Source organism: Pseudopipra pipra, chromosome 7, assembly GCF_036250125.1.
Source record: "Pseudopipra pipra isolate bDixPip1 chromosome 7, bDixPip1.hap1, whole genome shotgun sequence".
NCBI lineage: Eukaryota > Metazoa > Chordata > Aves > Passeriformes > Pipridae > Pseudopipra > Pseudopipra pipra.
Window position 1 is genome coordinate 40085680 of NC_087555.1, and position 26571 is coordinate 40112250.

The following is a 26571-nucleotide window of genomic DNA, read 5'->3' on the forward strand; positions in this document are numbered from 1 at the left end:
CCGATGTCTCTGGCGATGCTGCTCCGCGCAGATAAAGGAGCCCTGTCCTTAACACGCGACGGTTTCCAGACCGGCTCCGCTCTGCGGGAACCGCGGCTCCGACTGGGAGCGGCTCCGTTCGGGGCCCCAGCCCTGCCCCTGGGCCCGCCCCCGCCTCTGTGCCCCGGCCCCGGCCCGCGCCTCGGGCCCGCCCCTGTGCCCCGCCCCGTGCTCCGTTCCCGTCCCCGCCCCTATGCCCGCCCCTCGGCCCCGTACCGTGCCCGTGCCCCGTTCCCACTCCGTGTCCCGTTTCCGCCCCTGTGTCGCATTCCCGGCCCTATGTCCCGTTCCCGCCTCTGTGAGCGCTCCGGGCATCGCCCCCGCCCCGCCCCTGTGCGCGCTCCCGGCACCGCCCCTGCCTCGCCCCCCGCGGGTCCTGCCGCGCCCCCGCAGCTCTCGCGAGAGTCGGGCGGGCGGGGCGCGGCCGTATCTGGCAGCGGCGGTGTCGCGGCCGCCATTGTACTGCGGGTCCGGCGCGGCGCGCGCGGAGCCGCCGCGGCTCCGAGCCCGCCCCGGCAGGTGAGTACGGACCGTCCGCGGCGCCCGCTGCGGCCCGGCCCGGCCCGGCCCGGCCCACGCCTGCTGCGGGGCCTGGCACGGCCCGGCGGCCACGCGCCAAGGCCAGGGGAACCATTTTGTGCCGTGCGGGGCCCGGCCTCGCCGCCCTTCCATCCGCTCTCGCCCCCACGGCCGCTTGGCTCCGCGGCCGCTTTCGGAGCGAGGCCGTGTGGAACACACCCGGTGCCCCCCGAGCAGCCCCTGCCGTGCGGGCCGGGCCGCTCCCCGCGCGTGGCGGGGACGGTGCGGGGCCTGGCGGCTCTGCGGGAGCAGCCCCGCGCCACAGCACCGGCCGCTGCGGCCCGGGAGCCGCCGGCATTCGTAAGTATTCTTGCTGCTCGCGGGACTCCTGAGGGGCTGCTGAGTTATTTGTCAGCCTTTCTGCATCGAAGGTTGAGAAAATACTTCGAATGAAGAATTGCACAGCCTCAAAGACACGCGAACTCCATCTTGTTTGTCATAAAAACGTGATTGTGAGTAAACACTGAGGAAGACACGTGAGCACAAGTAGCTTGGGAGAAGGTCTTATGAATAGTTTTATGTTAAACCACACAAAAACACGTAGATGTGACAGTTTGAGTCTTAGGTAGAAGTGTCACTTCATAGTTCCGAGACTTGGATTTAGGAGCTGGTAGTGAAACTCATGCTTTCCTCTGCTAGAGGGTACAGGAATGCTTAAAAGCTTAAAGCTAGAAAAGTTACTAGAAATCGTGGAAGCTGGTAAATACTTTCCTTACTGCTAGACAAGAGTGCCTAAAACTGCTCCTCATATATCAGTAGAGAAGGTCAAAGTAGAAGAGAAATATTTGCTGTCTATTATTTTTATCTTTTGAAATTGCGTTGCTTTCCCGCAAAGAGTTCTTGAATCTTTTCTGTCTTTGTTATCTCTATCCATGGCTATGTTAGGTCTAGTTGATGTTTTATAATGTCGTTAAAGGGATGACATCAAGAAGGGCAGGACATTTGAGCTGTGCACTCAAAATAGGCTGTTCAGCTCCACCTCCTGTTACAAGTTGGTCATCTGTTTCACAGGTATGACTCTAAAGTTTTATTTCAGAACTTGGTTTCTGACTGAGTCTTGAGAGACATCACATGTTATTCTAGGAACTACTAGAGTTTCCAGATTTTTTTTATGAGGTTTTGATTGCTGAGTAGTGTAAGATAGCATAAGCTGATGAAATATGTTGCTTTGGTGAGAAGAGTGCTTCTCATCCTGCTATATCCTTTCTCATTTCTCTGTTGTTGGGTACCAGAGTGAGTACAGTCAAAATAATAGAGAAGCCAGAGGTGTGTTTTGCCAGGATAGTGTGTTGAGGTTTCTCAATGAAGGACATGACAGGTGTGATATTTGAGTAAGATGTTCCTTTTCTGTTTGGCAGCGGCAGGCTTTTTCATCAGTTCAGACTGCAGCACAATTTCTATTCTTATATTATTAGTATTTCCTCAGAGAAGTAGATTAAGTTTTTTGGTCTCACTACCTTCTGTGTAAATGGAGGTGAGTACATTGTCATTATAGAACTCATTACAGCATGTTAATTACCACTTGGGGTTTGTTGAATTCCTGCGTGTGTAAACAAAATGCTTGAGGTTTTAGTTTGAGTGCCTTTGTGCTCATTCAGGAAAATCCTTAAGACGCTGATCCTGTAAAAGGGAACCATTCTCATTCTGAAATACTGTATACAAGCACAATATTCCCCTTGCAGACAAGTACTAGTGTGGCTTTAATAATGTGGTTGATTTTTATTGTGAGACCATTGTCTGGTTCTGTCCTGTGTTCTCTGATAGCTTAGCATGTTCCCCTTATTTGTGACCGACCCCATTGGGTTACCATGATGAGCATGAGCCTTGTATATGTTTTGGGTGTATTCAGCCGAACTGTGAAGAGGGTTGCTTCTCAGGCTTTCAAGGTACAGTGCTTAAAATGCTTTTCAGAGAACTCTGAACACCCCCTGCCAAGAGACCCCTTACTGGTGTTGATCACCAGAGTTGAGATGCCTAGATCTAGTTTTATCTGGCTAGTAAATTCATGTCATGGCTCCATTGACTTCAGTTGCAGCTCTGTCCAGCTGGGTAAGACAGGAAAGGCTGAAAGAGTTGGGGCTGTTCAGCCTGGAGAAGAGAAGGGTCTGGGGAAACCTTATTGCAGCCTTTCAGTACTTCAGTGGGGCCTGTAAGAAAGATGGGGACAGACACTTAGTAGAGCCTGTTGTGATAGGACAAGAAGTAATGGTTTAAACTAAATTTGAGGAAGACATTTTTTACGATGAGGGTGGTGAAACACTGGCACAGGTTGCCCAGAGAGGTAGTGGATGCTCTGTCTCTGGATATATTCAAGGTCAGGTTGGACAGGGCTTTGAGCAACCTGGTCTGGTTGAAGATGTCCCTGCTTATTGCAGGGGGGTTGAACTAGATGGCCTTTAAAGATCCCTTCCAACCGAAACTATTCTATGATTTCTGCTCATTGGATTGCAAGTGAATTTTATGATGGATGGCCAGAAATTGAAGAGCTCTTTGGTTGTGATTTTTAAAAAAATTAAATCTTAATTGATCTGAATGACATGTTCCATATCACTGAATCTTTGTTGAAAGGCAAAGGTAAAATCCAGTCTCCTTGAACAGAAGTTCTTTGCCTAGACCATAAGGTCTTTTATTCAGCGTCTTTTCACTTCTGCATCAAACAAGGCAGGATTTCTCTTGCTTTTTCTTGCACTACTCCAATTGATCTTTATAGCAGGTCCTTCTCATTTGCTGGCTGAGGTCAGTACTGCAGAAAAAATGTACAGTTGTATTCAAGAGATTACCCATAATGTGTATGCATAAACTGAAATTAAAATCTTGCATTTTCTAGTGTACTGCCTTAATCTTATTTTAAAGCTTTTTTTGTGTGTGTAGTTTCTGCAAGATTTCTTTATTTGAAGAAAAATAATATTATATGGATAATATCATCCTGACTTACTAGGGTTAAAATCACAGCCTGTGCTAATTTACAAGATCAGGCTGATGGATAACATTGTCCTCTAGGGGTTACCTTAGAAAGGAGAAAATTAGTCTTGTGCCTGTGTGTGTCTGAAGAAGTAATTTGCTAATTTTGGACTCCATTTCAGCTTCTGGAGGTAGTTGGTTCTGGTGTCCACTCTTCCACCCTATTCTTTTCAGTCTGAATGCCTGTGTTTTGTTTGTTCTGTGGGTGGCAATTTTATCAGTATTAGATGATCTCTAATTTAGTCTTGAAGCTGTTCTTACACTTCTTTATCCTCCCCTGGTTCATCTAGACATTATTTTCTACCAGTAAGAGCTTCCATCCCTTCTTCTTGAACCTTTGTGTTTTCTATATGTGTCTGTGTCTGACTTTTATCTATATTATTTAATTTGTCTGGTTCCACACCTATCTGAAACAAAGTGATTCAAAGTGATTCAGAAGTAAATTGATCCATAATAAAGGGGATAATGCTGGCGCTCTGTCAAGTACTTAGTAGTACAGAATTGGATCTACTGTTTTGTGTGTCTGTTCCTTATATTTTATATCAGGGTAAAACACAGACAAACAGTGCTTTGAGTGTCAGATGTCATCAAGACGTACAGCTGTCCTGTCCAGCATACACCCTCATCTGTATTACTGTGACATTATTTTAGTTTCACAGTTTGCAAATTTGATAGTTACTTTTTCAAACTGAGTGCAGCTTCATCCAAGTACTAGACTTGCAGTGCACATTATGGCAGATTACTCTGAAGCTTAAATTACATTACAGTTTAGGATTGCTACATTTTATTGCACTGAGGATCCACCTGAAATGATATAGCTTAGATTATTAGATTTTCCTTAATTTCTTTTAAACTTCCATGATTAACAGTTTCTTCTGAACTTTGAAACACTGCTTAGAACATTCTTATTGATAGAGCTGTGTTTACAACTTGAGAATTGCATAAATTGTTTAATATTTACCTTGGGATTTAAATGTGATCTGGGAAATTTAATTAATTAATTATTTCAGGTTACTAATGCAAAGTTAGACAAGTGAGAATTTCAGATTCCTGACCAGATCATTTTTAACTGATGATGTCTCTGGCGAATACTAAGGGGTTGCTAATGTCAGAAGCATGGTCTAGAAGCTGATGTGCTTCACCTTAATACAACCCAGTACACAAAAATAAACAGTTCCTTAATGTGTTTTATATTTTAAAAGTCCTACTTGCAGGATTAAGCATTTAGGCTACTTTGTGTTTTGAGGACTGTTGTAAAGCTGGCAACTAAACATGCACGAGAACAGTAGTTAAAAAAGTCCTCTTACGGAAATTAACCTCAGCTGTCCCAGCTGTTTGGCCAATGGAGTTCTGTACAAACTGGCTTTTGCCAGGTAGAATATGTAATGCAGCATGACTTTAGCAAAGATTAGAAGTCCTGAGTATGTGAACTCAACTTGAAACTGCAGCCAGACATGAGGTACATCAGGATTGATGCAGCTGCTTTTTGCAGACAGTGGCTGAACTGTGGAAAAAAGTGTGCTTTGCTGATGGATAGGGTTTTTTCAAAAATTAGTAAAGCTTACTCCTATTCTTAGAAGGTTAAGCCAGAATTTTACCACTTCTGCAACTCACCTTATACCAATGGAATTCTTGGTCATCTGTTTGAGTTGATAGTTATCATGCTGCTCTTCACTGTGTACTCAGTTCACATGCTATGCAGTACTGTGCCACTGAGGATACTGCAGTTCTCTTAAATTTTTTATTTAAGAGCTACCTTTTGTGATCTGATTCTTGTCTGTACCATCCTGAGGAGGAAAAATCTGTGCATATAAGCAGGCCAGTTAGGTAGCTATCCGGAGTTTTAGAGAAACGCTAACTCAAGATACTATTTCAAGGACAAGGTTGACTATGGGGTCACTTCGCAGGGGAAAAAGGCACCAGCATTTCTTTTGAAATGCCTGGAAATATCAAAAAAGCAAATAAATACTCAGCGAGTCAGAGTTAAATTTATATATGCACCTGTGAGATAGCATGTGCTCCTTTGCATATGTTAACTTGCATGGGAGTTATCCTTGGAGAAGTTAAAGGCAGGGAGACTGCAGACATGGTTTTTCTCGGGGAGGTGAAGTTTCGTGACTTTGACCCTGAAAAATAAGTCTGAATATAATTTCTGCAATTACAAAAACGTAATATATAAATTTAAGGAATCTGAGTACTTTCTTCGTAACTCATTTTGTGTTAATATGAATGCTGTGGAGTTCTTAAAGGAGTATATTTATGTATTTTATCTATATATATTAGGGATATATATGTAATATTTATAATAGTAAGAGTATATTGTAATAAAATAAGTATAGCAAAAGGGGCTGTATTTCTAGTTTTCTAACATGGAACAGGAGGAGATGTAAAGAAAAGGTTACAAAAGCTAGGGTGAGAGCTCGTTTCCCCGTTTTACTGATGCACAGTCAGACCAAAGCGCTGTGTATTTAATATTCGTATCTGTGAGTCATATTTATGTTACACTCAGAAAGACTGCCTGTTTTGCATGAGGTCCCTGCTTATAGGAGAAAAAATAATCAGTGTGTCCTTGTACAGGATACAAAGAATGGAGTCAAAACCCTCAAGAATTCCTCGCAGGATATCTGTTCAGGCTTCCAGCTCTTCCCTAGGATCTAGGACATTGACTGGAAACAGTTTAGCTGGTGCATATAGTGCAAGAGAATCTTCATGGAGATTAGAATCTGGATACCAGGTAATGTGGTTTTTTTTCTTTTTGTAAAGTATAAATTAACTTCAAGTGTTTTGTTTTGTTTTGTTTTTTTTTTAACCAAGAAAAGCCCCCAAACTCAGACAAAAAAAATTCTAAAGTACAAGAATTTAATAACCAGGCCAATGACAGTAATCTGTGAACTGGTAGTTCTGTAGATCTATTTTTACCTGCTCGTGTTTGTAGTGCACCTTTAGAAATCAGCTGCTTGATGACTGAAGGGGTATCCTGATACTGTGGATCTGTTTTGGCCTGAGTCACTGCCATTGTAAACCTGGCTAAATGGAGTTTTCTGTTGACGGGGTGGGTGAGGGATTTGTTTGAACTTAGATGTGTAGGGTTTTGTTTGAACTTAGATGTGTATAGGACGTTACACTTGATGTATTGATGATGCAGAAATTACAGGACTGTGTTTTGAGTTAATGAGGCTGTGCCTCTCTGCAGCACCTCCCGTGTTTGCGTTTTGTGAAGGTAAGAAGAAGAGCTTTAGGCTCCCCTCAGTGTGCTAGTGCAGCTGGGCTCTGTGTGCCATAGACAGGACTGAGGGAAAGGCCTTTGGTTGGTTCACATGCAGCATTTCACACTGACCAAACTGCTTTTTTGGGGGCAGGGAGCCATGCTCAAGAGGAAGTGCTCACACTGTGCAGGTACTTTCACTTTTGGAAGAGTATTATGGGAAGTAGAGATTAAACTACTTTAGAAATTACTTTGGGCACTTGGAAGCCACAGATAGCAGTTCAGCTCAATTACCTTAGTAGTTTGCTTCTGCTCCTGTCAGCAATTCTCACCTCAGTTTTGGGCCCAGAAGTGTAAACCCGTTTTGATCTTTGAAATTGCAGAAACTTAACTCTGTGATTAAATGTTCATATTTTTTAAAAAAATCGTTATGAGTTTGGTCCCTGCTGACAAGCTATCTGGAACATTGTGTTACATAATGCCTTTTTCAGAAACAGTTTTACAAGTAATGGAACATTATTTTTAGCACAAGTACACATATGTGTGTTACGTTTTTGTTATCTCTGGCGCACACACACGTTCATTAGTATATAGGCTATAGGGAATGTGTAAGGGCAAGCAATCAGCAGTTGGTTTTGGTTTTTGGATTCCCCCGTGTTTTTCACGGACTGGCTGCTCCGCAAAACCAAATCAAACAGTCTTACTCTTTTGTGGGAATTTATGGACACCGTCCACATGCAGTGTACATATACTGAAAGCTGTTGATCAGAAGATGAGTCTTCAGCTGAACTGGTTCTGTGAAGTTTGATGTTACTACTGTTAAGAAATTTTAACACAATGTACCTTACATTATTTAGTTTATTACACAAACTGTGACGTGTTCACTGCACTGCGTATTCTTTTGACTATTTCCTGTTGAGCAAAGTGCTTCTAATCTGAGGAATGATCTTTATAACATTTAGGGGAAAATATTTGTATAGAAGATTATGTTGTATCCCTTCTTTCCACTTTGAGTTCATAGAAGGTGGTCTGAGACCTTGTTACACAAGACTAGTGCTTAGTGATAAAAGCATAGGGAAGCTCCCTCTCTTGACTAACCTTTGGTACTTAGAGAGCAGGTAGGAACAAATTATATTAGTGCTTGCAAGTTAAGATTACAGAGACTGGGGCATGAAGAAACAAATAGTCTAAATAAGATTAAGTCCAGTCAGATAGTAATGGAAAGGACAGGTGTTTTCCATTTGTTAATCCTTTCAGAAGCCTACCTTAAAATATTTAAGAGCTACTTCAGTTACCAATCATTTAAGATTTGTCGTTCATAAGAAAAAACGCATAACTATCAGTAATGCTTTGGGTGTAAAGATGAAAGGGAACTTGGGGATTTGGCTTTTAAATACAGAGTAATTTCTGTAGAGAGAATATTTGATTGTAGCTTAACTCAAACTTTTGGGACAGAGCAGTCAAAATTTGATTATTTGGTTTTGACTAGGGCTAAAAAAAATAAGAAAGGTTTCTGTTGTTCTCTTTACATTTTTTTTTCGTATAGGTGTGAATTCTTGTATGTCATGCATTTCTGAGATCAGTCTGGGGACTAGCCTCTACTTCTCTGAGTTGGTAGAACAAAGAGGTCTATTGTAAACTAATCAGATATACGTGATACAGTTGTTTCTAGGTGACTTAAAATATAAAAATCAAATTAGTGTAATGGTATGAGAAAAAAAATTCCTATGCTTTATGTTACAACATAGTAAACATTTTGTGAGAAATGAATTTTAAGGTGTTTTTTTTTTATGGGAGGATAGTGTCAAATGTAGTGTATAAAATTGTTCTGAATGTTTTCCCCATCACATTTTTCTGCTACTTAGACCCCAGATCGACGCCAAAATAGACTAGATTAGGTAGTGCTTTAATTGTTAAGTACTAACAAGGGATGTTAACTAGTCTTAAGATGAACTGAAGGAAGAAAGCAAACTGATTTTTTTGTTGTTATTCATTTGTTTTGGTTTGTTGTTGTTGTTTCAGATATAGCGATTGGTTTGAGGATTCCTGACATCATACCTGATAATCTGCTTTCTCTTAAGGGCACTTTTTTGATTCCCAGTATGTTGCTTTTTTTCTCTCCGTGTTGGCCTTGGGACATCCTTTAAAGAAATGAGCCCCGTGCAGAGGTACCACAGCTACCAAAAGCTGCTTGGCATTAGGATGGTATATGATGTAGCTCCGTGACTGGGCTTTCAGAGCTGTGCTGGTCTGAGTGTGGTGTTCTTGAATGAGGGTCTTTAGCATGGTGATCCAGACACTTAAGAAATTCTCACATCTTCAGAATCTAACAGTTGGAAAGAAAAGGGAAAGGCAGGTATTTCAAGATCAATTAAGTCTGCAGGTATGGCTCATAGTAAGGACATTTTAAGAGAGCTTTACTTTTATCTTCAAGTTGTTTAGTCTTCTGCCCATAGGCTGATTATCCATATGTGAAATGATCTGGAAATATGATGAATCCCACTGAGACTTGAAAATATGAGGTTTAATTTTGCTTGTGAGAATGATGAGCCATGAATATTTCTTCAGCTTTTTAAATCCCAATCCTATGATTTTTAAGAAATGGTGACAGCAACTACTGTGTTTGTAGTATTAATAGCGTGTAGAAAGAGAATGGACAAATAATCACTTAGAAATGCTTCTTAGTGTTAATAAAATGGTTGGATTTCTGTTATTTCTATTGATTTTATTAATCTCAATGATTATTCTGTGGAGCAAATTAAATTGCAGTGTCTTTCCTCAGTTATCATCTATTGATTGAAATTCAATGTAACTGGTAGTCTAGAGCCTCGTCCCTTAGGTTCTCTTAAAGACAGGCATACTTTTATGTTAAATGGTTCCTGTTTTAGGTATTAGAAACTTGCCTCAGTAGCCAAGGGGAGGATTAGAGCTCCTGATTTTGGAAGAGAAAACACAAAAAGAGAACAGTTATGGTGATTGCCCTGCAGACTTCCTCAGACTTCAGATAATTTGAGCACTTTGTTCTCAGGAAATGCAGCAAACTGTTTATTTGCAGGACTGTTTTACCAAACAGTCTTAGTCTGGTATGCATCTCAAACTGCGGAATCAATATTTGTGTCTGAAATAGGCTGCGTAACCCATTTACCTTATTCTGAAGCCCCAAGTGGTTTTATACCCAGTGCTGTTCACTGTTTTATGGTGATCTTCAATGTTAGTGATTTAGAAAAAGCTTAGATGCATAGAAGTTTCAATTTTGTAATGAAAAACAGAAATTTATTATTGCCGCTTGCATGAAATGTAATTGGAATTAATAATGATTACTTTTCAGTCCTTCACTACCAATAGCATAATGATGGATTATTAGAATAGACTGCAGAGAAATAAAAACCTTAAGTAGTGGTAAAAGGGAAATGTTTAAGAGTTGGAGAAGACACTGTGTAATTTGCAGGAGCGTTTTTAAGGTGACATAGTTTACATTTGCTATACAATCTATTTTCCTTGGACAGATCATGCTCCTTATATAAAAATAATTATCTGTTAGTAGGCCCCAAAACATTATTTTTCTTCTTTCCCCCCACCTCTTTGCACCTCTCTTTTCTGTATTAAAACCGCTGGCTGGGACAAGACAGGTAACTTGCTTTAGTGGCCAGATAGGTGCATTTGTTGTCATGGAGACTTCTTCTACATCTGTGGGGTTTTTCACATAACACTTGAAAGTGAGGGCCTTAATTCTGCCCTGTTGTTGCAGTATCTAAGTTGGGATAATGCCTCCAAAGCCTTTCACTTTTTGCTGTCTGGCCAAATGAGAGGACAGATGAAGGAACTGATCATTGCTATGAAGTACTTTAAAAAAATCTTTCCTTTTGCCAGTCCTTCTCTCTTAAGCCTGTTTCATTTTTTGACTATCCCTTGGGGTTTCTTACTAAAGGTTTCCAGATGTGGTACTACCTCCACTTTCCTGTATTTTCTATATTCAGAGCGGATACTGAGTTGATTGTGAGTTACAAGATGCATACAATAAGTATGTTCTTCTTCAGGAACCCAGTGTATTGAATAGTTCCAGTAGAGACTGGGGAATTGGAGAAAGAGATACCTGCGAGACTCCTTGGAAGCTTTCAGTGTCCTCTCCAACCCGCTACTCAGGGACACTCGATCATCCACGTTCTGGAAGATTTTTGGGAAGCAGGAGCAGATTGGTGAGAACTGTTAATGTGTAATACCTGAAAAAAATATTTAAACCCAGGGTTTTACTTTAGCCTTCCCAATCTGACAAGCAGCTAGCAGAGGCTCATTGTAATGTTTCTGGGTAAGTACAATATTACTAAGCCAAGATGGAACCAAAGCTAGAAGATAGCAGTGTTAAGAAATTATTCAGAGGATAAAAATAGTAATGCATATGAGTTTTAGTAAGAGTTAATAAATAAATTTGAAGCAAGTGGCTCTGCAAATGTCTATTTAAAAAGAAAAAAGGAGGGGGTGATTAGAACCTGATATGTTACAGTCCTGTGGATGGCAACATTAATATTATTTATACTCAGCTTGTTCCATCAGGTATTTCTAGGGGATGTGGTTTTTGGATGGTACCAGTTCTGTGAGTAAAGCAGGTGAAGACCTGCTTTAGGAAACTTAATTGTGGAGGTGTAGTTTATAATCTGCTTGTGCTTACTGATGTGCTGCTTACATTATACTGTGAAAGAAAATGGAGGCTTAGTTGTTTGCATGAGATTCAAGGCTCAGGCCTTAACAGCTTGTCATAACTGGTTTCTAGAATGTGCCTTTGTAACTCCAAAAATAAAGTAGTTAGTTTGTGCCATGCTTATAGATTGTAGAGTGACAGTAAAACACTTGAAATTGTTGTAGCAATATTAAGGTGGGAAAAGCAGAAAACTGTGAGCAACTTTGATGGGATGGTAGTGAACAAGTAAAAATTCTGCTCATTTTCTGGATACATAAGAGTGCTCACATCTTTAAAGAGATATTTGTTTTCTTAGTGACTTGTAGGTAAAGACACTGAGATAATGGGGAGGGAGGAACTAGTGTGCATGTGCTGGCCTTCAGGGGAAGCCTGGTCAGTGTACTTAAATGCAAATGGAATCTGTGGTTGTAAGTGGTCTACATACCTAGTTTAATTGGCGCTATAGAGTTTTCAAGATGAAAATCTTTTTTTTCCCCAGTAAGGTTAATTTTTCTCTTAAAATTAAATTTAAGGAGTGAACATTGCAGAAGGCGTTCAGAAATTTCCACTTCTCAAGTAGTAAACAATTAAAAATAAATGATACGTTAAGTAGAGGATTCATGAGGGAAAATAACCTACCTTTGTACTTGGTTTTTGTTGTTAGTTTCTGTGTCTCCCTGTCTGTCTTGTGTGATGGGATGAGAGAAATACCTAGATACTTTTTATTTTGAAAGAGTTGTGGCTTAAACTTAGTAAAAACCATAATAAAATAACACCCCGCAGCTATAACATATACTCCAATTTGGTTGATTCTTAAAGGATCTTGGTTGTAGATAAGTTTTTGGGGAAGACAAACAGCTCAATTGAGCTTTATGATTGATCTCACCTTTTTTTTTTTTTTTTTTTTTTTTTATATATATGAAAAAATAAACCCCAAACATTTCAAAGAGAAAATGAATGCCTTGGCTGCAAGTAACTAGACAAACAGCTTTATAGGCTATCCCAATTTTTTTTCTAAGTACTGGGATACTAGTTTCTGACAACTGTTTTATTTCAGTGCTGTACACTGCAAAAATTGTTTTGTACCTGTTCTTTACTCTGAACTGCTTCAGTAGCACTTGGGCTTATTGTAATCAAAATATACCTGTTTCAAACAGTTTACTTGAAGCTCACTCCTTAACTAATTGTATTTTAGGTTGGTAAAAAAGAAGTTGGAATGGTTAAACTGTTAAATAAAATAATGTTGCTGATTGATTTTGGCTATGTCTGGACAGCAAGATTATGTTCTCTTGGGGATCTGTAAAGCTATATTTGATTGTGTTGATATTCCTGGCCTCTAAGATCCTCTGATTTTTTCCCCTGTAAGCCACATCAATCTATAAAGGAAAAATGATACTGAATGTCATAGGAACTGGCTTTTGTTGGTAGGACTGTATTCAGTAAACATGGAAATACTAATCAAGAGTGCAAGCACAACTCCTGGGTTATTTTTAAAGAAAAGGTTTTTTGTATCTAAGACTTACTCTATACTATTTTTGTGAGTTTTACATTATGTACACTTTTGTTCAGTGTAAGCCCATCTGAAATACTGTGTAATTTATTTTTTAATGTTATTTCAGTCAACATCTTCTTCCTCTCATTTTACATCTGGGTGTTACGGTGAGTCTGAGAGAACTCAGGGAGCATATTCAAGACAGCAGCAAGACAGTGATTCAAAGAGACCTAAGCTATCTTATACATCTACCTCTTCTGTGAGAAGTAATGGCTTGTCTGCCTTTTCAGGTGAGAGGTTGATTACTTGAGCTGAGTTACATCTCAATTGTCTGAGTACTGAGATCAGATTTTATTAAGTTTTAAAAGATTTACTTTGAAATAGTATGCCTTTATTATTCTTAAATAATAAAACCTTATGCCTATCAGAAGAGTGTGTTCATAATGACAGCAGTATCCCAAGTACCAAGAATGCTCTTAACGTGGTCTTTTGAAAACCCAGCTGTACTCATGTAATTTGGGAATTATTACCTGTACCCATTCCATTTGCAGTAAAGCTGAACCTCGTGGCTCAAGTATGTCTTAATTGGTTAATATTTCAAGGAAAGAATGAGTGCATCTGCTCTTACTTCATGAGTCTGATTGTCTTGGTACATCAGTGTGTGCCAGGGAGCGCAGAAAAGAAATCTTTACCATATTTAGCAATATGTTCCAAGCACAGTGCCATGGCTGGTTAGAGCACTGTGGGTAGGGGTCAGGGAAGAAAGTTCTTTTTTTAGCAGGGCCTAAATTCATTGTATAGGCCACACAAAAAGAAATTTTCTAAGAGCTCTTCCATGAAAACCTGAGATTTTCATTAAAGCTATCTTAAAGTAAGTTGGTGTAACTTGGATAGACAGGATTTAATCAATATGCCAACAAAAGTCTAAAGCTCAGAAAGTAACGGTCAAAAACTTACACTAGAAGTATTTTTAGAACATTTTGAAACAGACCATTAGTTTCATTCAGATTACCCTTATGAGCATGGATTAATGTTATTTTTATATATCCTTATGGTATGGAACCTCACAGCCATCCAAATAAAAATAAGTTCTTGCTTAAAACCCAGTATTAATGATGCTTTCTTACTCTGTTAATAAGATGACAACTGTTAACATATCTCACTGTGGAGTAGGACTGTTCGTCTTTCCATTTCTGGGTTGGTCGGTCACTACACTGCTGACCAAGGAATGCTTAAATTAGATGTCTAAGTTAGCAATGAACAAAATCAAGGTGAATTTTGAAGAACCATTGAAGAACACTCTTTTGGAACAAGAATTTTGTTCACAGCTGAAGTGTGTACAGTTCCCTATGTCGTTTTTGGAACTGTTTGTAGAAAATAAGATCCCTTTTGACACTGAATTGTTTTACTCTGTAATAAGTACAGTATTAGCAATTGTTCTTAAAGTTGTGTCTAAACTACATTTAAGCCTCAGCTGTCTTTGTGGAAAATGAATTTTAGAAGCATTTAAGTAGCATCAAGTAAAATGGCAGCATTTACTACGTCTCAAGCTGCTGTTTTTGCTATATTGTGAAACCTGTGTAAGAACTAGCTACCATTAGGAAACAAGATGCTACTTCTCTTCCTCTGCTGTCCTGTATGAGTGTTAACAGGTTTGACTCTTCACAAAACTATTATTACTTTTCGTTTGGTTTAGCTTTCAGAACTAACTCACTGCAAGATTAAGTGCGTCCCAGGATCAGCAGAGTGCTGCTTATTCTGGGCTTTATATTTGCCACTGGCCACTTAATCAGTTTAATGGTAATGTTAAACTCACTGTTGATATGGAATAACAAAAATGCACGTGCAAGTGCCAGCTTTAATGGATGATTACCAAAACAGGGGATTTATTTACTTATTCTTTCTAGATTCCTCATGGAGATGCAGTAGGATTCCTAGATCTTCATCAGTGATGCGAAGAGAGTTAGAAAGACGAACAGATCTGTCTGTTAACAATGTGGTGGATCCGACCTACAGAAACAGTGACTTTTCACCTTCAACATGTATGTATTGTGCAACTGAAAGCTTGTAAACCTACAGTTTGTATGCCTTTTAGTTTCTGAACATGTTCGTAGAATCACAGAATGATTTGGTTTGGAAGGGATCTTTAAGCTCATCTTGTTCCAACCCCCTGCCATGGTTAGGGATACCTCTCACTATACCAGTTTGCTCAAAGCCACATCCAGCCTGGCCATGAACACTTCCAGGGATGGCACGTCCACAACTTCTCTGGGCATGTTAATATTTTACTCAAAACACAAACTCAAAATATCTTTTTAATTTTAAGGTATCCTTTTAAATAAGGTTAGTTGGCTACTTGGCATGCATTGGCCAAACCACCAAAGGATGTATGAGTGGTCTACCTTGTAGATGCATTCAGTCATATGAAAGTGGTATGGGTGCTCACCACTGTAACTGTGTGATTAGTTAGTAGGACTCTTTTCTACTTTGTGTTAAGATCACTTTGTATTTAGGTATGGGAAAAGAAATAATGTTAATTTGACCCAGGAAACTTTTTTCTTAAAGGTGCCCATGGTATATTATCTCTTTTCATTTGGGTTTTCAAATGGGTGTTAGGGAAAACCACTAGACCACTGAAAATAGAAAGGAATGAACAAATACTTCGCATGAGGCAAGAGATTTGTCTCATGGCAAATGCTGGGACTAGTAAGGACTTCTGTGCTGTAATTTTCACTTGCTGTTCAGCATGTTGTGGCCTTCTGGAGTTTTTTCTGGGGAAGCTCATCATCAGTTTCGATCTGTCACCTTTTGCAGATGTATTCAGTGATATTTTTTAATGCAGAAATTTAAAAAAAAGTCATTTTTATAATTGTAGAAGATAAGCAGAAAGGCTAAAAACTGGTTCCAGATTTCAGCCTGCAGTCTTGCCTCAGCAGAGGAGTATGTTTTAATGCCATCATACTCTACACTTCTTTATTAAAGTGGACAGTTCAGATTACCTGGTAGAGCCTAATGGGAGAAGTGGATAAGTGAACAACCTTGCTTTGTACTGTCCATGCTGCATTTCTAGCAGTAGTGCTGATATTAAGTGCTATAAAAATAACTCGTGACTGTGTTCCCTACTGTGTAATCAAAACCATATGGTGGATGCTTGGCATCTGTGCAGGTGATTCTTTAGTTAGAATCTGCCAGATGCATAAACCTCAGCTTCAGCAATAAATGGTGATTGCAATGCAGAACCCATAGAAAAAAGTTACCAAAACTACAAACATGAAAGGTTTCAATTCCGGAATCATAGAGAGCTTCTGTTTCCTACCTTCATCTACCTATGCTGGTTCCTCCTCCCCCCTTTTCCCACCCCTAGCCCCCAAATCTAGCCATTTGAGGAGGGAAACTAGCTGATTTTAGCCACCTCAAATGATTCATGTAGTGTTAATTACAGTTCAGCTGCAGTGGAATTCTTCTCAGTGTGTTGAGGTACTTAGACAGTATTTACAGAAAATACACTTGTTAGAATCGTAGAATGTTTTGGGTTGGAAGGGACCTTTAAAGTCCATCTAGTCCAATCCCCCTGCAATGAGCAGGGACATGTTAACTAGGTCAGGTTGTTTGGAGCCTTCTTGAGCCTGACTGTGAATGTTTCCTGATGTGTTAGAACACATCTTGTCATAGTGTTTTCCTCTGCTTTTCTACAACAGATCTTCAAGACAGGCCTGCCTCTTCATATGCAGAGGGAGCAAGACCAAAAGAGAACTCCTTAAGCACTTTGAGGCTGAATGCGTCCGTGAACCGCCAGTTGCCTTCTGATCATCAGCCATCTTTTTTCAACAGAGACTCTAGTATGAGCTCTTCGAGATCCAGCTATTCTTCGAGACAAAGGAGAAATGAATTGGAATTTCCCCACAGGAGTGTGCAGCCAGCATTTTCACTTACTGCCATTAGAGATGAAACCCCTTCCTCAAGTGGTTCTGAAAGGGTTTTATCTTCCCAGAGGTCACTGAATGAGCCTGCAGCTGACAGTGAAGGGAGGCGCACAACCAGGCAGCTGCTGTCCCGTTTAGCATCTAGTATGTCATCTACATTTTTCTCTCGAAGGTCGAGCCAAGACCCATTGCATACAAGATCATTAGGCTCTGAAGAGTCAACGGTGGTCCCAAGAGTTCAGGCTTCTACTCTGTCAAGTAGTAATGGAGCTGCCACTCCAGAAGTTCCAGGACTTCAGTCATCTGAAGCTTCTCAGGGGTTTAGTTTTCTTGGACGAAGATGGGGTTTATCAGCAGTTTCACAGAATCGCAACTCTGATTCAGATGGGGAAAGCTACAGACCAGACTCTGAAAGTAGGAGTACGGGATCCTGGTTGTCATCCTCTTTGAGGAACAGATGTACACCTCTCTTTTCCAGAAGAAGAAGAGAAGGAAGAGATGAATCCGCAAGGATCTCTACCTCTGATACAACTGCTAGATCACAACATGTCTTTAGAAGGAGAGAGTCAGGTGAGGAGACCTCTCTTGAAGCATCAGGTAGCCCTCCTCGGGCTTCTGTTAGCAGACCACCAACACCTGCAGTGTCTGGTATTTCTAGAGCTACTGCCTCCCCACCAGATTCAGCCCACAGTAGAAGAAGTTCTGGAATTCTGCCCGGTTCTCTCTTTCGCTTTGCAGTGCCTCCAACATTAGGAAGCAGTCTATCTGACAATCTTATGATAACTGTAGATATTATACCCTCTGGCTGGAATCAATCTGATGGACAAGAAAGTGACAAGTCTAAAGTACCGCCTTCAAGAGATCCAGAAAGACTCCAGAAAATTAAAGAGAGGTAAATTAGTAACTTTTTTTGAGATAGTAAAATGTACCTGTCTTAAGGTGAGAGGGCTTTCTGCACTTGTGATTTTAAAAGAAAACTTTCCTTCAGAGCAGGCGGCAACTCAGTCCTGTATTCTCACTTCTGTCTTCACAGAAGTTCGTTTTAATTCTCTTAGGTTTGAGAACAGTTCGATAAATAGAATTTTCAGTATAAAAATCTTTCATGAAATGTGTTACAGCGTTTATTGGTATTTCTTCCTATTCAGCCTGCTTTTAGAAGATTCTGAAGATGAAGAGGGTGACTTATGCAGAATCTGTCAAATGTCCTCTGCAAGTTCTGACAACCTTTTAATAGAGCCATGCAAATGCACTGGAAGTCTGCAATATGTTCACCAGGAGTGCATGAAAAAATGGCTGCAGTCCAAGATTAATTCAGGTAAAGCAGACTAGACCAAGGCAGACTTCCGGTTGTATAGGGAGGCCTATCAGAGGGATTGCACTTACTGAGGTATGTAGTTGAAAAATGAGCAGTGGGGACAAACAACAGTGTGGCACTTCCAGACTTACTGTGTGTCTGTGCAGCTTCTCATGTGAGTAGTTCCAAGAACTGTATTTGTTGTTCAGAGAATTATTAGGGTTGTCTACTAAGGTATTAGACAAAATATAACATTGTAGAAGTGTAGCTTTAGAACTACTCTGTCACTTTGGTGGTACAGCTTGGGGTGGAGTTTGCTCACCACCCTTCCTTATGAGTATGGTTGTGCTTTTTTGCAAGACTTACATAGCCAAGCTGACTGTAGCAGAGCGATAAGAATTTGAAAATCCAGAAATGTTTTTCAATTGTAACTAGACTTAAGTACTTTATTTTTTTAAACATACTAGCTCTTGTTCAAGGCACTTTAAAACTGCTTGTTCAAAAACTGCTTCGAAGTGCGTATATAATTTTTTAAGAAGCACTTCAGACATTGCACACTGGGTAAAAATTTTTGTAATAAATTGATTAACCAGTTTATAACTAAGTTATCTGCAGTATTCTTAAGACTTTAAAATAGGTGGCTTGGTAGAAGACACAAAAAGCATGGAATACTTTTTACCAAAGGAAGGTGCTAGCATCTGTTTGCTTTTTTACTCAATATCAGAGGACACGCATCAGAGTAGGGCTGTATTAGAAGCCTCAGCCTATAGAAGAAATTAATTTGAATTTAACTCTGTGTAAAGACATAAATCCACCATCAACTGTTCGTCTTATTGCTTATGGAGCAGCTTGTTTTAAAACTGGTACTTAAGACGAAATGTTACTGTGACAATGACTTTAAGCTGTTTTGGTATATTCATTCTTACTTTTGTGTGCATTTGGATCACACAGTAGAATTCAAAAAGCCCAAGAAGTGATTTTATGCCAGACTTGCAGTAAGAGGCTTGTCACATCCAGAATGAATGTGAGGCAAAATAGGTGCAGCTGTATAGAGAACAAACATTCCACAGCATTTAAAATCTGACAGTAGCAGATGTCACTACATTCATATTAGAGGCTTTCTTTTCTTCTAACCTTGCTCTGCAAAATAAAGCAAAAAATTATACTTAGAGTTTGCAGTGTTTATACGATTGTGTCATAGGTTGTTGAAACTTGACACTGAGTTTCCCTCCTCACCAGGTTCTTCTTTGGAAGCAGTGACAACTTGTGAATTGTGCAAAGAGAAGTTGCATCTGAATCTGGAAGACTTTGACGTTCATGAACTCTATAGGGCACATGCAAATGAACAAGTTAGTATATTTTACTTAATTTGGTAAGTGTTGGTTTAGTGCTGAGAGGGCAGCCTTCTTTAGAGAAGGCAAATGCATCTCTATTTCAGAAGGACTGTTATGCATAGAAAGTAATGTCAACATGGAACAGATTTTTCTCCTCAATATTCAGACCAATTCTGTCTTCCTGCTGTGCTTCCTATAGCTGAGCTTTCAGTAAGTGTAATGTATCTTTTTTCTTAGTTGCAGATCTGCCATCTAGCTTTGCAGCCCCTTGTCTCTGTCACATAGGTGCAGTGTGAATTCTATTACGATTAGATTGAATTTCACATTGTCATGAGCTGTCTTTGCTTTTAGCTGCTTTTAGCTAAAGACCCTTAGCAGTTGTTTTAAATGTACCATTACAAACTTTTTTGTTTCACTAAAGTGATAGAAACTAACCTATTTTCTAACAGCTTCTGACTGCTCCTTCAAGTTGTTTCCTAAATTAAAAATAATCAAACGCCCATTAGTGTTACTCTTGTTATATAAAATACATTATCTTAGAACTACTGGATTGTGTAGTATTAAAAGTGAGTAAATAATAGAAAGCCGGTGTTTTTAATTAACTTTATTCAGAGGGTTTTCCTTGTTCTCTGGGTTGTATTCTGAGAATATATAAAGACTAATGGTATAAGCCTATCTCAGAAGTTGAAAGAAAATACCAGGTGACATCAGTTTTGGGGCAAAACATCAACCTCTAATTTTTTTTATTATTTAGAGTAAGTTCTTACCCTAGTACTCTATCACTTGGGACAGACCGAAATTTTCTTGGCTTTCTTGAGGGTGCCATCATCTTATGGTTTAATACTACTGAATATTGTTTACTGTCACTATACTTTAATAGAAATAAGAGCTTTGAAATTTTTTCCTAAAGAGTTGACTAAATTATCTGTTCAGTGCTAGCATTTTTAAAGATTTTCTTTATCTTGGGGAAAGGAATTTCTCAAAATATTTATAACATCATAGCATTCTTAAAATATATATATTCCTTTATTTTGGCTTTCTGTAAAGCATTGGGATCACGGAGAAGAAGCCAGAAATGTTCATTAGTTTTATTTTTCTGAGTGATATAATACTCTGATTCTTTCCTCTAAACTAATCATGCTGGCTGAGATTTAATTTGTAGAACTCTATTTAATCTTCAAGGGTAACATGTTAAATCCAGGGTGGGTGGGAAGAACCAGAAGTATAAACAGCTTTTCAGTAACTAAAATTTTTTTGTATTTAATTTCCCTAATTCTCTTGGAACAAGTAGAGATAAATATATAATGATTCCAGTAAAATCTCATTCTTATTCTACTTTTCGAATCATATATGCAGACGTATTACTGACATTCTGAATGTTTCTTTGATCTCCTTTAAGGCAGACTATGAATTTATCAGCTCTGGTCTCTACCTTGTAGTGTTGTTACACTTATGCGAGCAGCGCTTTTCTGATATGTTAGGAACTGCCAACGAGGCCAGCACACGTGTCAGAGTAAGTATGCACTGATTTTCTGGCAGGGATTGTTACCTTGAGTGACATAGGAGCTAGATACCCAAGAAATATGCTTTTTAAAAAACTTTTAGGTCTAAAATGGGCTGGGCTTGTCAGTGCACTAACACCGTGTTCACTTTGAAACTCGAGGTACTGCATTATTGCAGTTACTGTGTTGCAGAACGCTGTTTATCAAGGTTGTTGGCCATTCGTTGGTTTGCATGTACCTTGTCGGGATCGTTGTGAACTTACGCAAAACTGGAAGGTTAACCTCTCCCTGTACAAAATACGCAGTTGAGAATGTCGGACTACCTGATTTAATTGTTCTCATTATGCCAGTCTACATTGCAGAGGTCTAGAACTTGCAGTGGTTGTCTTATGGACTACGCCTAAATCTGTACTTGACTATGAACGTTGTGAAACAGACCATAGCTATAGTAGGACTTTTTGGCATTAGTCCAGGCTCCTATTAGTTGTGTTTGACTGTACTCTTGTCACTTAAATGGCTTGGCATAGAAACCTGGTAAGTGCACATTTTACAAGTAAGTGATCAGCATACAGAGTTCTTTCTGCATAGTGACTCACTCAGAAATCCAGTATTCTACATGTTTATTTGATACTTGATAATGAATCAGCGCTCTTAGTCAACTGAGCTCCTTGAAAAGCTGATGATTTCGGGTTTTTTTACTTGGATACAGAGAAGTGACAATATTAAGCTTATCCAATGGGTATTGGAATGGTTGACTGCCAGCAGGCATTAGGCCTTTGGGGAAGAGGCGGGACTGTACTCTAATCTTTTAAGGTCTTAGAACAGTGGTCCTCTTTTCTATGCACTTCTAATGTAGAACTTGTATTCCACCGTCCACAAATGAAATGTGCAGTTTCCCTGGTGCGAGTATAGAGATATAAAAGACACATAATCTAATAGTAGCCAGCATCCAGTATAGTACAGCTGGAGTGTATTACAGAAGTTGTTTTTACTGGATTTTCGTCTGAGGAGACATTACATACTTCAGTGTGTGACACTGCATTTTAACCCAGTGAGAGCACTGATGCTGCCATTTGATACTGAGCATACAAGTAAGCAATGGAGACTCATTTTATCTGCTGTGTCTCAACATCTGGACTTTGAAACAGTGATGTAGATTGCCAGTGATTAAATTAAACCACTTGGCTGAGACATGTTATTCCTAGGGATTTGGGGGTTGGGTTTTGATACCATATGCTTCCAACATTAAACTACCATCATTGCCTAATAGTAATCCTGGTCTTAAGATTCTAAGTGTAAACAAAAACTTTAACCGTATTCATGCATTTTTCATTAATCTCATTCAGTCAAAGGACTCTGTTTTGTCATAATAATACTGAATTAAATAAAATGGATCCAACTAATGCAAGTCCTTACCATGATTATGTTTTTCTGCATTACAGTTTTTAGGAATGGTATTCATTAAACTGGCACTTGTTTATATTTGCTGCTTTCAAAACTGATGTGTTTTACAGACTGTAGAATATGAAGACGATGCCACTAGCTGCTACCAGAAACATTTGACATAGAGTGGAAGCTGAAATTACTGTGCAGTAGCAATTTGAAGTCTAATGTGTGGGGATTTATATTAAATTTTGCATTGATTTTTGTAAGTTGGGCAAATGGGTTAGGGTAACCAATATATGGCATGAAGCTTTGGGATGTAAAAAGTGAAGAAAACTTTGCTAACTTGTTGCAAATTTCTGCAGATACCTTTGCAACTTTTAAACTACTTTCTCTCTGCCTTGTTTCTAGTTTATTAACCTTGCAAGAACTCTTCAGGCACATATGGAAGATATTGAAAGTAGGTGCTTCCCCTCTTCCCCTCCCCTCCCATTAGATCAACTCAAAGCTAAATGAGTACAATCCTGCTTGCCAAGATTCATGATATGAACATAATTACTGAAAACTTGACTTGACCCAGCAGTGCTTTTTCCATCATCAGTAGAACTATTCTGAGGGGGAACCGGTTTTAATTCTCCATGATTAATTTCCCAACATTGTTTAGACTACAGAAGTGTTATCTGCTAGTGATTACAAAATTCCTTACTAGTTACAGTTGGTTATTGTAATTCTAGTAGTACCTAATTATGGGATTAGTGGTGGACCTTTAGGTTGTTGCCTTTTACAGGAGTCTTAGTAGGAAAGAAATATTTAGAGTCGAATTTCACTGCATTTAACTTACATACTTCTTTTGCCGTTTTTTCCTCTTCCCTTTTCTTTTTTCCATTCACATGCACTTTTTGGTTGTTTGGATTCCTTGATCAGACCTACCACACCTCATGAACGAGATTTAAAGGTTGCCAGTTTTTCATAAAATTCTGTGCTCTATACAGACCCACAAAATGATTCTTCCTAATGCTGTCAGGCTCTGTGTTAGAGAAAAGGTGACAACATTTGAAAAAAAAATCAAAAATTCAAAACTTTATGCTGACTTCTGGTAAACATATCCTGGATCTATTTCTAGGCATGATGAATAGGCAGTAGAAGGGTAGTTGATCTACCTTTTTTTTCCCTAGCATGCGTGTGAATGTCTGTTGACATTCAAAGTTTGTATATGAATTTTCACTGCATAGGATGCATTTGAAGTACTGTAAGGAATGGGGAATGCGTGTGTGTGTGTGTGTGTGTGAGTTTTAGTTCAAGATGATTATTGCATCAGAGCAAGGTGGGCTAGAGTTCTGAATTAATTCTTAAGTTATGTGCATCCTTATTAGAGTAAAGATTAACCTTAATGAGTGTCATTTTACACCTTAATTTAGTCTATATTTAATGCAGCCTTTAACTTGCAGGTGAGAAATACTGAGTTTTAGTTTTATCACTGATGCACTTCAGTTACTTTTGTCTGCTAAGAACTGAAGAAGCAAGGAGTCAGGCTTTTCTTCTTTCGGTATTCAGGGGTGGAACAAATTACTTCAGTGTAAATACTTTCTTGCCTGCAGACTTTGCTTAAGAGGACCTACTAAATTCCTGTTACAGACAAGCTAATGCTTTGCAAACCTGATGTAGATGTGTGTACTGACTTTTCTTTCATAGTCAACAAGTATGTATTTGTCTCTTTAATTCACTTTGCAACAACAAAATCCTATGCACATGTGGGCTTCATGTTCATCCTGCGTATGGTGAAAGAACAGGGCTGGAGAGAAAAGCTGCTTCCAACTAGGCCCAAGTTGCATTAAGCAACATATATATGTGTATATATTTAAAAATTTCAGAGTCTTTGTTCAGATGACTGAATCTTTCAAGATACTTTAGTATCCAAATTGTTAACTTTGTGAGTCATTTCTTTCCCTGGTGTTGGGTGCTGCTGTCATGGATTGAATATATCCTCCTCTGACTACTGTTGGAATTAGCCACTGTAAACACTGCATAAAAGTTGAATCTCTGGCTTAATTAGGTTTTCTTCCTTTTACTTTGAGGAAGAAGAGCAGGAGACACTGCCTTTTGTACTGTTGAGTTTTGATTTGAAAATGCTATATTTTTCAGACGTGAGATGCATTTAAGAATTAATCTATGTGATTACACCAGGTTTGGGTGGGTATTACAATCTGTCACTTATTGTTATAAAATTACCTTTATTTCCTCTGCTCATCCTGAAGTGCTTTAATTTCAAAGACCCTTTTCAGGGCTTCTGATTATACTGTGTTGTTCCAACAGCTTCTGAAGATGATTCTGAAGACTGATGCTGGTAGACCTTTCATACTGCAAGAAACAAATGGAATTGCTGCAGAAATGCTGAACTGGCAAGAACAACATCAACATGCATTTGTTTTATTCCTCTCCTTAGTAAAAAGTGCATTGAATATCCCTGTAGTTTTTGAAGCGTTGTTGAATTCAAAATAAACTGCTGCACAGTGGAACTCTCAGTGGACTTGAGAACTACTCAGCATGTGTGAGGATTAGATACATAGAAAGCAATTTCCCATTTTAAATTATGAGGATGATGTGCTTTGTTTTGGAGGACATCAGATTTTGAATATTTAAGGAAGCTTTATCTCCCTTTGTGTTTCCTTCTTACTGTAGTCAGATTTCTGGTTTTGTCTTACCGAGCTTTGCTCCTCTGCTGGCACTAAGTGGTTATAGTGGGTTTCAAGGGGAGGGTGGGGATGTCCATGTACTGAAATAGGTTTTGTTTGGGTGTTCTTAAATGCCTCTTTTACCGCATCATATAATAACTGATTGCTTCCGTTGTTAATAAATGAACAGGAGGATAAGCAAGATATTGTAGAAATTGTTTGGGTTTTGGTTTATTTGAAGATTATTATTTAACTCAAAAAGCAATAAGAACTTGCAGTGGTCTTTTAATACTTGGTGATGGCTTTTTTATGTACCAGTTTGGAAATTGGAGATTATATTTGATATCATGTGGCTGTTCCATTATGGAATATTGCAGGTGTAAACTCTTGCATTTCAGCATTCCTAGCAGATATGCAACTTGATAAAGACCTGAGGTTGTTTAGTTTAATCAGAGTTTTTTTAGATCCCACCTTCACTGTTCAAAGCACTGGTTATCAATGTGTTTTCTAGTGTCGTCACTTCTTTATAAATAAAGACAAAAGAGGTATGCATCTCTACTGGTATTGTCCATTTTATTGAAACATGGATATCTACCAGAACTTACACTTGAAAACATAGAAAGCTGTAGTCTGTGGTATATCTTTACTAATGTTTATAAATTCTTACGCGGATATTTAAGATTGTTTCTGACCATTTTGGATTGAAATGCTTTATATGAATGGTGATACAATAAATTCTCATACATGTATTGGAATTGTATTTCTTACAAATTTATGTTAGTTTTTTAATTACCACAGTAACAATGTATCTGCAACAACTGCAATATGTTGAAATGCCATGAGTGTAGTTTATTGTTACATTATGAAAAACTAATTTGTGCAGAGGAAAGGATGTGCCTTAACAGCTGAAATGAACTCGTGATTTTTAACAGTTAACTTTGCTAGTATTACATGAGATGGCCTATCATCTGTAAGATTTGAAAGAAAATGGAGTGCAAATGAAATGGCACGTTTCTGTGCCCATTCTGGTAACCTTAGGCACTGGAATATTCAGTGCCAACACTTAGAAGTATTACTCCAGCAATTAGTTGAAATGGAGCTCTGGGACATTTATCTGAAAAGTGAAGGTCCAGGCATGTGTGAAAATGTTTCTCATTTCTGGAGAAAGTGAATTGAAGTTTATAATAAAAATATTCAATCCTTTCTTAGTTGGTAGAGCTGAATAAAATGTCATACAATGAAGCAGTCAGTATTTCATATGCACTCAATACATTTAGGGTTACAAGGATGAGTTCTGATAACCTAATAAATTGATGACTTGAAGGATATTTTTAATTTTTTTTTTCAGTCCTTGTGACAAACAATGTTCCATGAAGGTGAGCAATGTAAGTAGCTCCACATACAAATTTGGTTGAAGTGATACATCGCTCTGTTGTCCTGCAGCCTTGTTGAGCTTCAGTGCAAATGAAGGAATGACATGGGGCAGTATCGTGATGGAATCGGTAAAGGGTG

At 39.0% G+C, this 26571-nt stretch overlaps 1 protein-coding gene across 10 annotated transcripts; it reads left to right on the plus strand.

The window, feature by feature from the left end:
- On the plus strand, nucleotides 1–26301 carry MARCHF7 (membrane associated ring-CH-type finger 7). 10 transcript variants are annotated; one of them, XM_064661851.1, is made up of 11 exons: nucleotides 435–558; nucleotides 6157–6313; nucleotides 10822–10980; nucleotides 13079–13241; nucleotides 14859–14993; nucleotides 16650–17766; nucleotides 18020–18189; nucleotides 19408–19517; nucleotides 20902–21015; nucleotides 22799–22847; nucleotides 24701–26301. In XM_064661851.1, exons 2-11 carry the CDS (start codon nucleotides 6167–6169, stop codon nucleotides 24724–24726), a joined length of 2190 nt encoding a protein of 729 aa, XP_064517921.1. In that variant the 5' UTR covers nucleotides 435–558; nucleotides 6157–6166; the 3' UTR covers nucleotides 24727–26301. The 10 variants fall into 10 exon arrangements, with proteins under 10 accessions (XP_064517913.1, XP_064517915.1, XP_064517911.1 ...); XM_064661843.1 differs by lacking the exon at nucleotides 6157–6313 and having other exon boundaries at nucleotides 1–558; XM_064661845.1 differs by lacking the exons at nucleotides 6157–6313; nucleotides 22799–22847 and having other exon boundaries at nucleotides 1–558; nucleotides 16650–17444; nucleotides 17613–17766.
- Nucleotides 26302–26571: the final 270 nt, after the last annotated feature.

What these genes read in the sequence shown, in the direction of transcription:
- MARCHF7 (XM_064661841.1), top strand. Translation starts at nt 4, where the DNA reads ATGTCTCTGGCGATGCTGCTCCGCGCAGATAAAGGAGCCCTGTCCTTA. An exon ending in TGGCTTGTCTGCCTTTTCAG is followed by an intron (nt 13,242 to 14,858) that starts GTGAGAGGTTGA and finishes TATTCTTTCTAG; the next exon opens with ATTCCTCATGGAGATGCAGT. An exon ending in GGGCACATGCAAATGAACAA is followed by an intron (nt 19,518 to 20,901) that starts GTTAGTATATTT and finishes ATCTCCTTTAAG; the next exon opens with GCAGACTATGAATTTATCAG.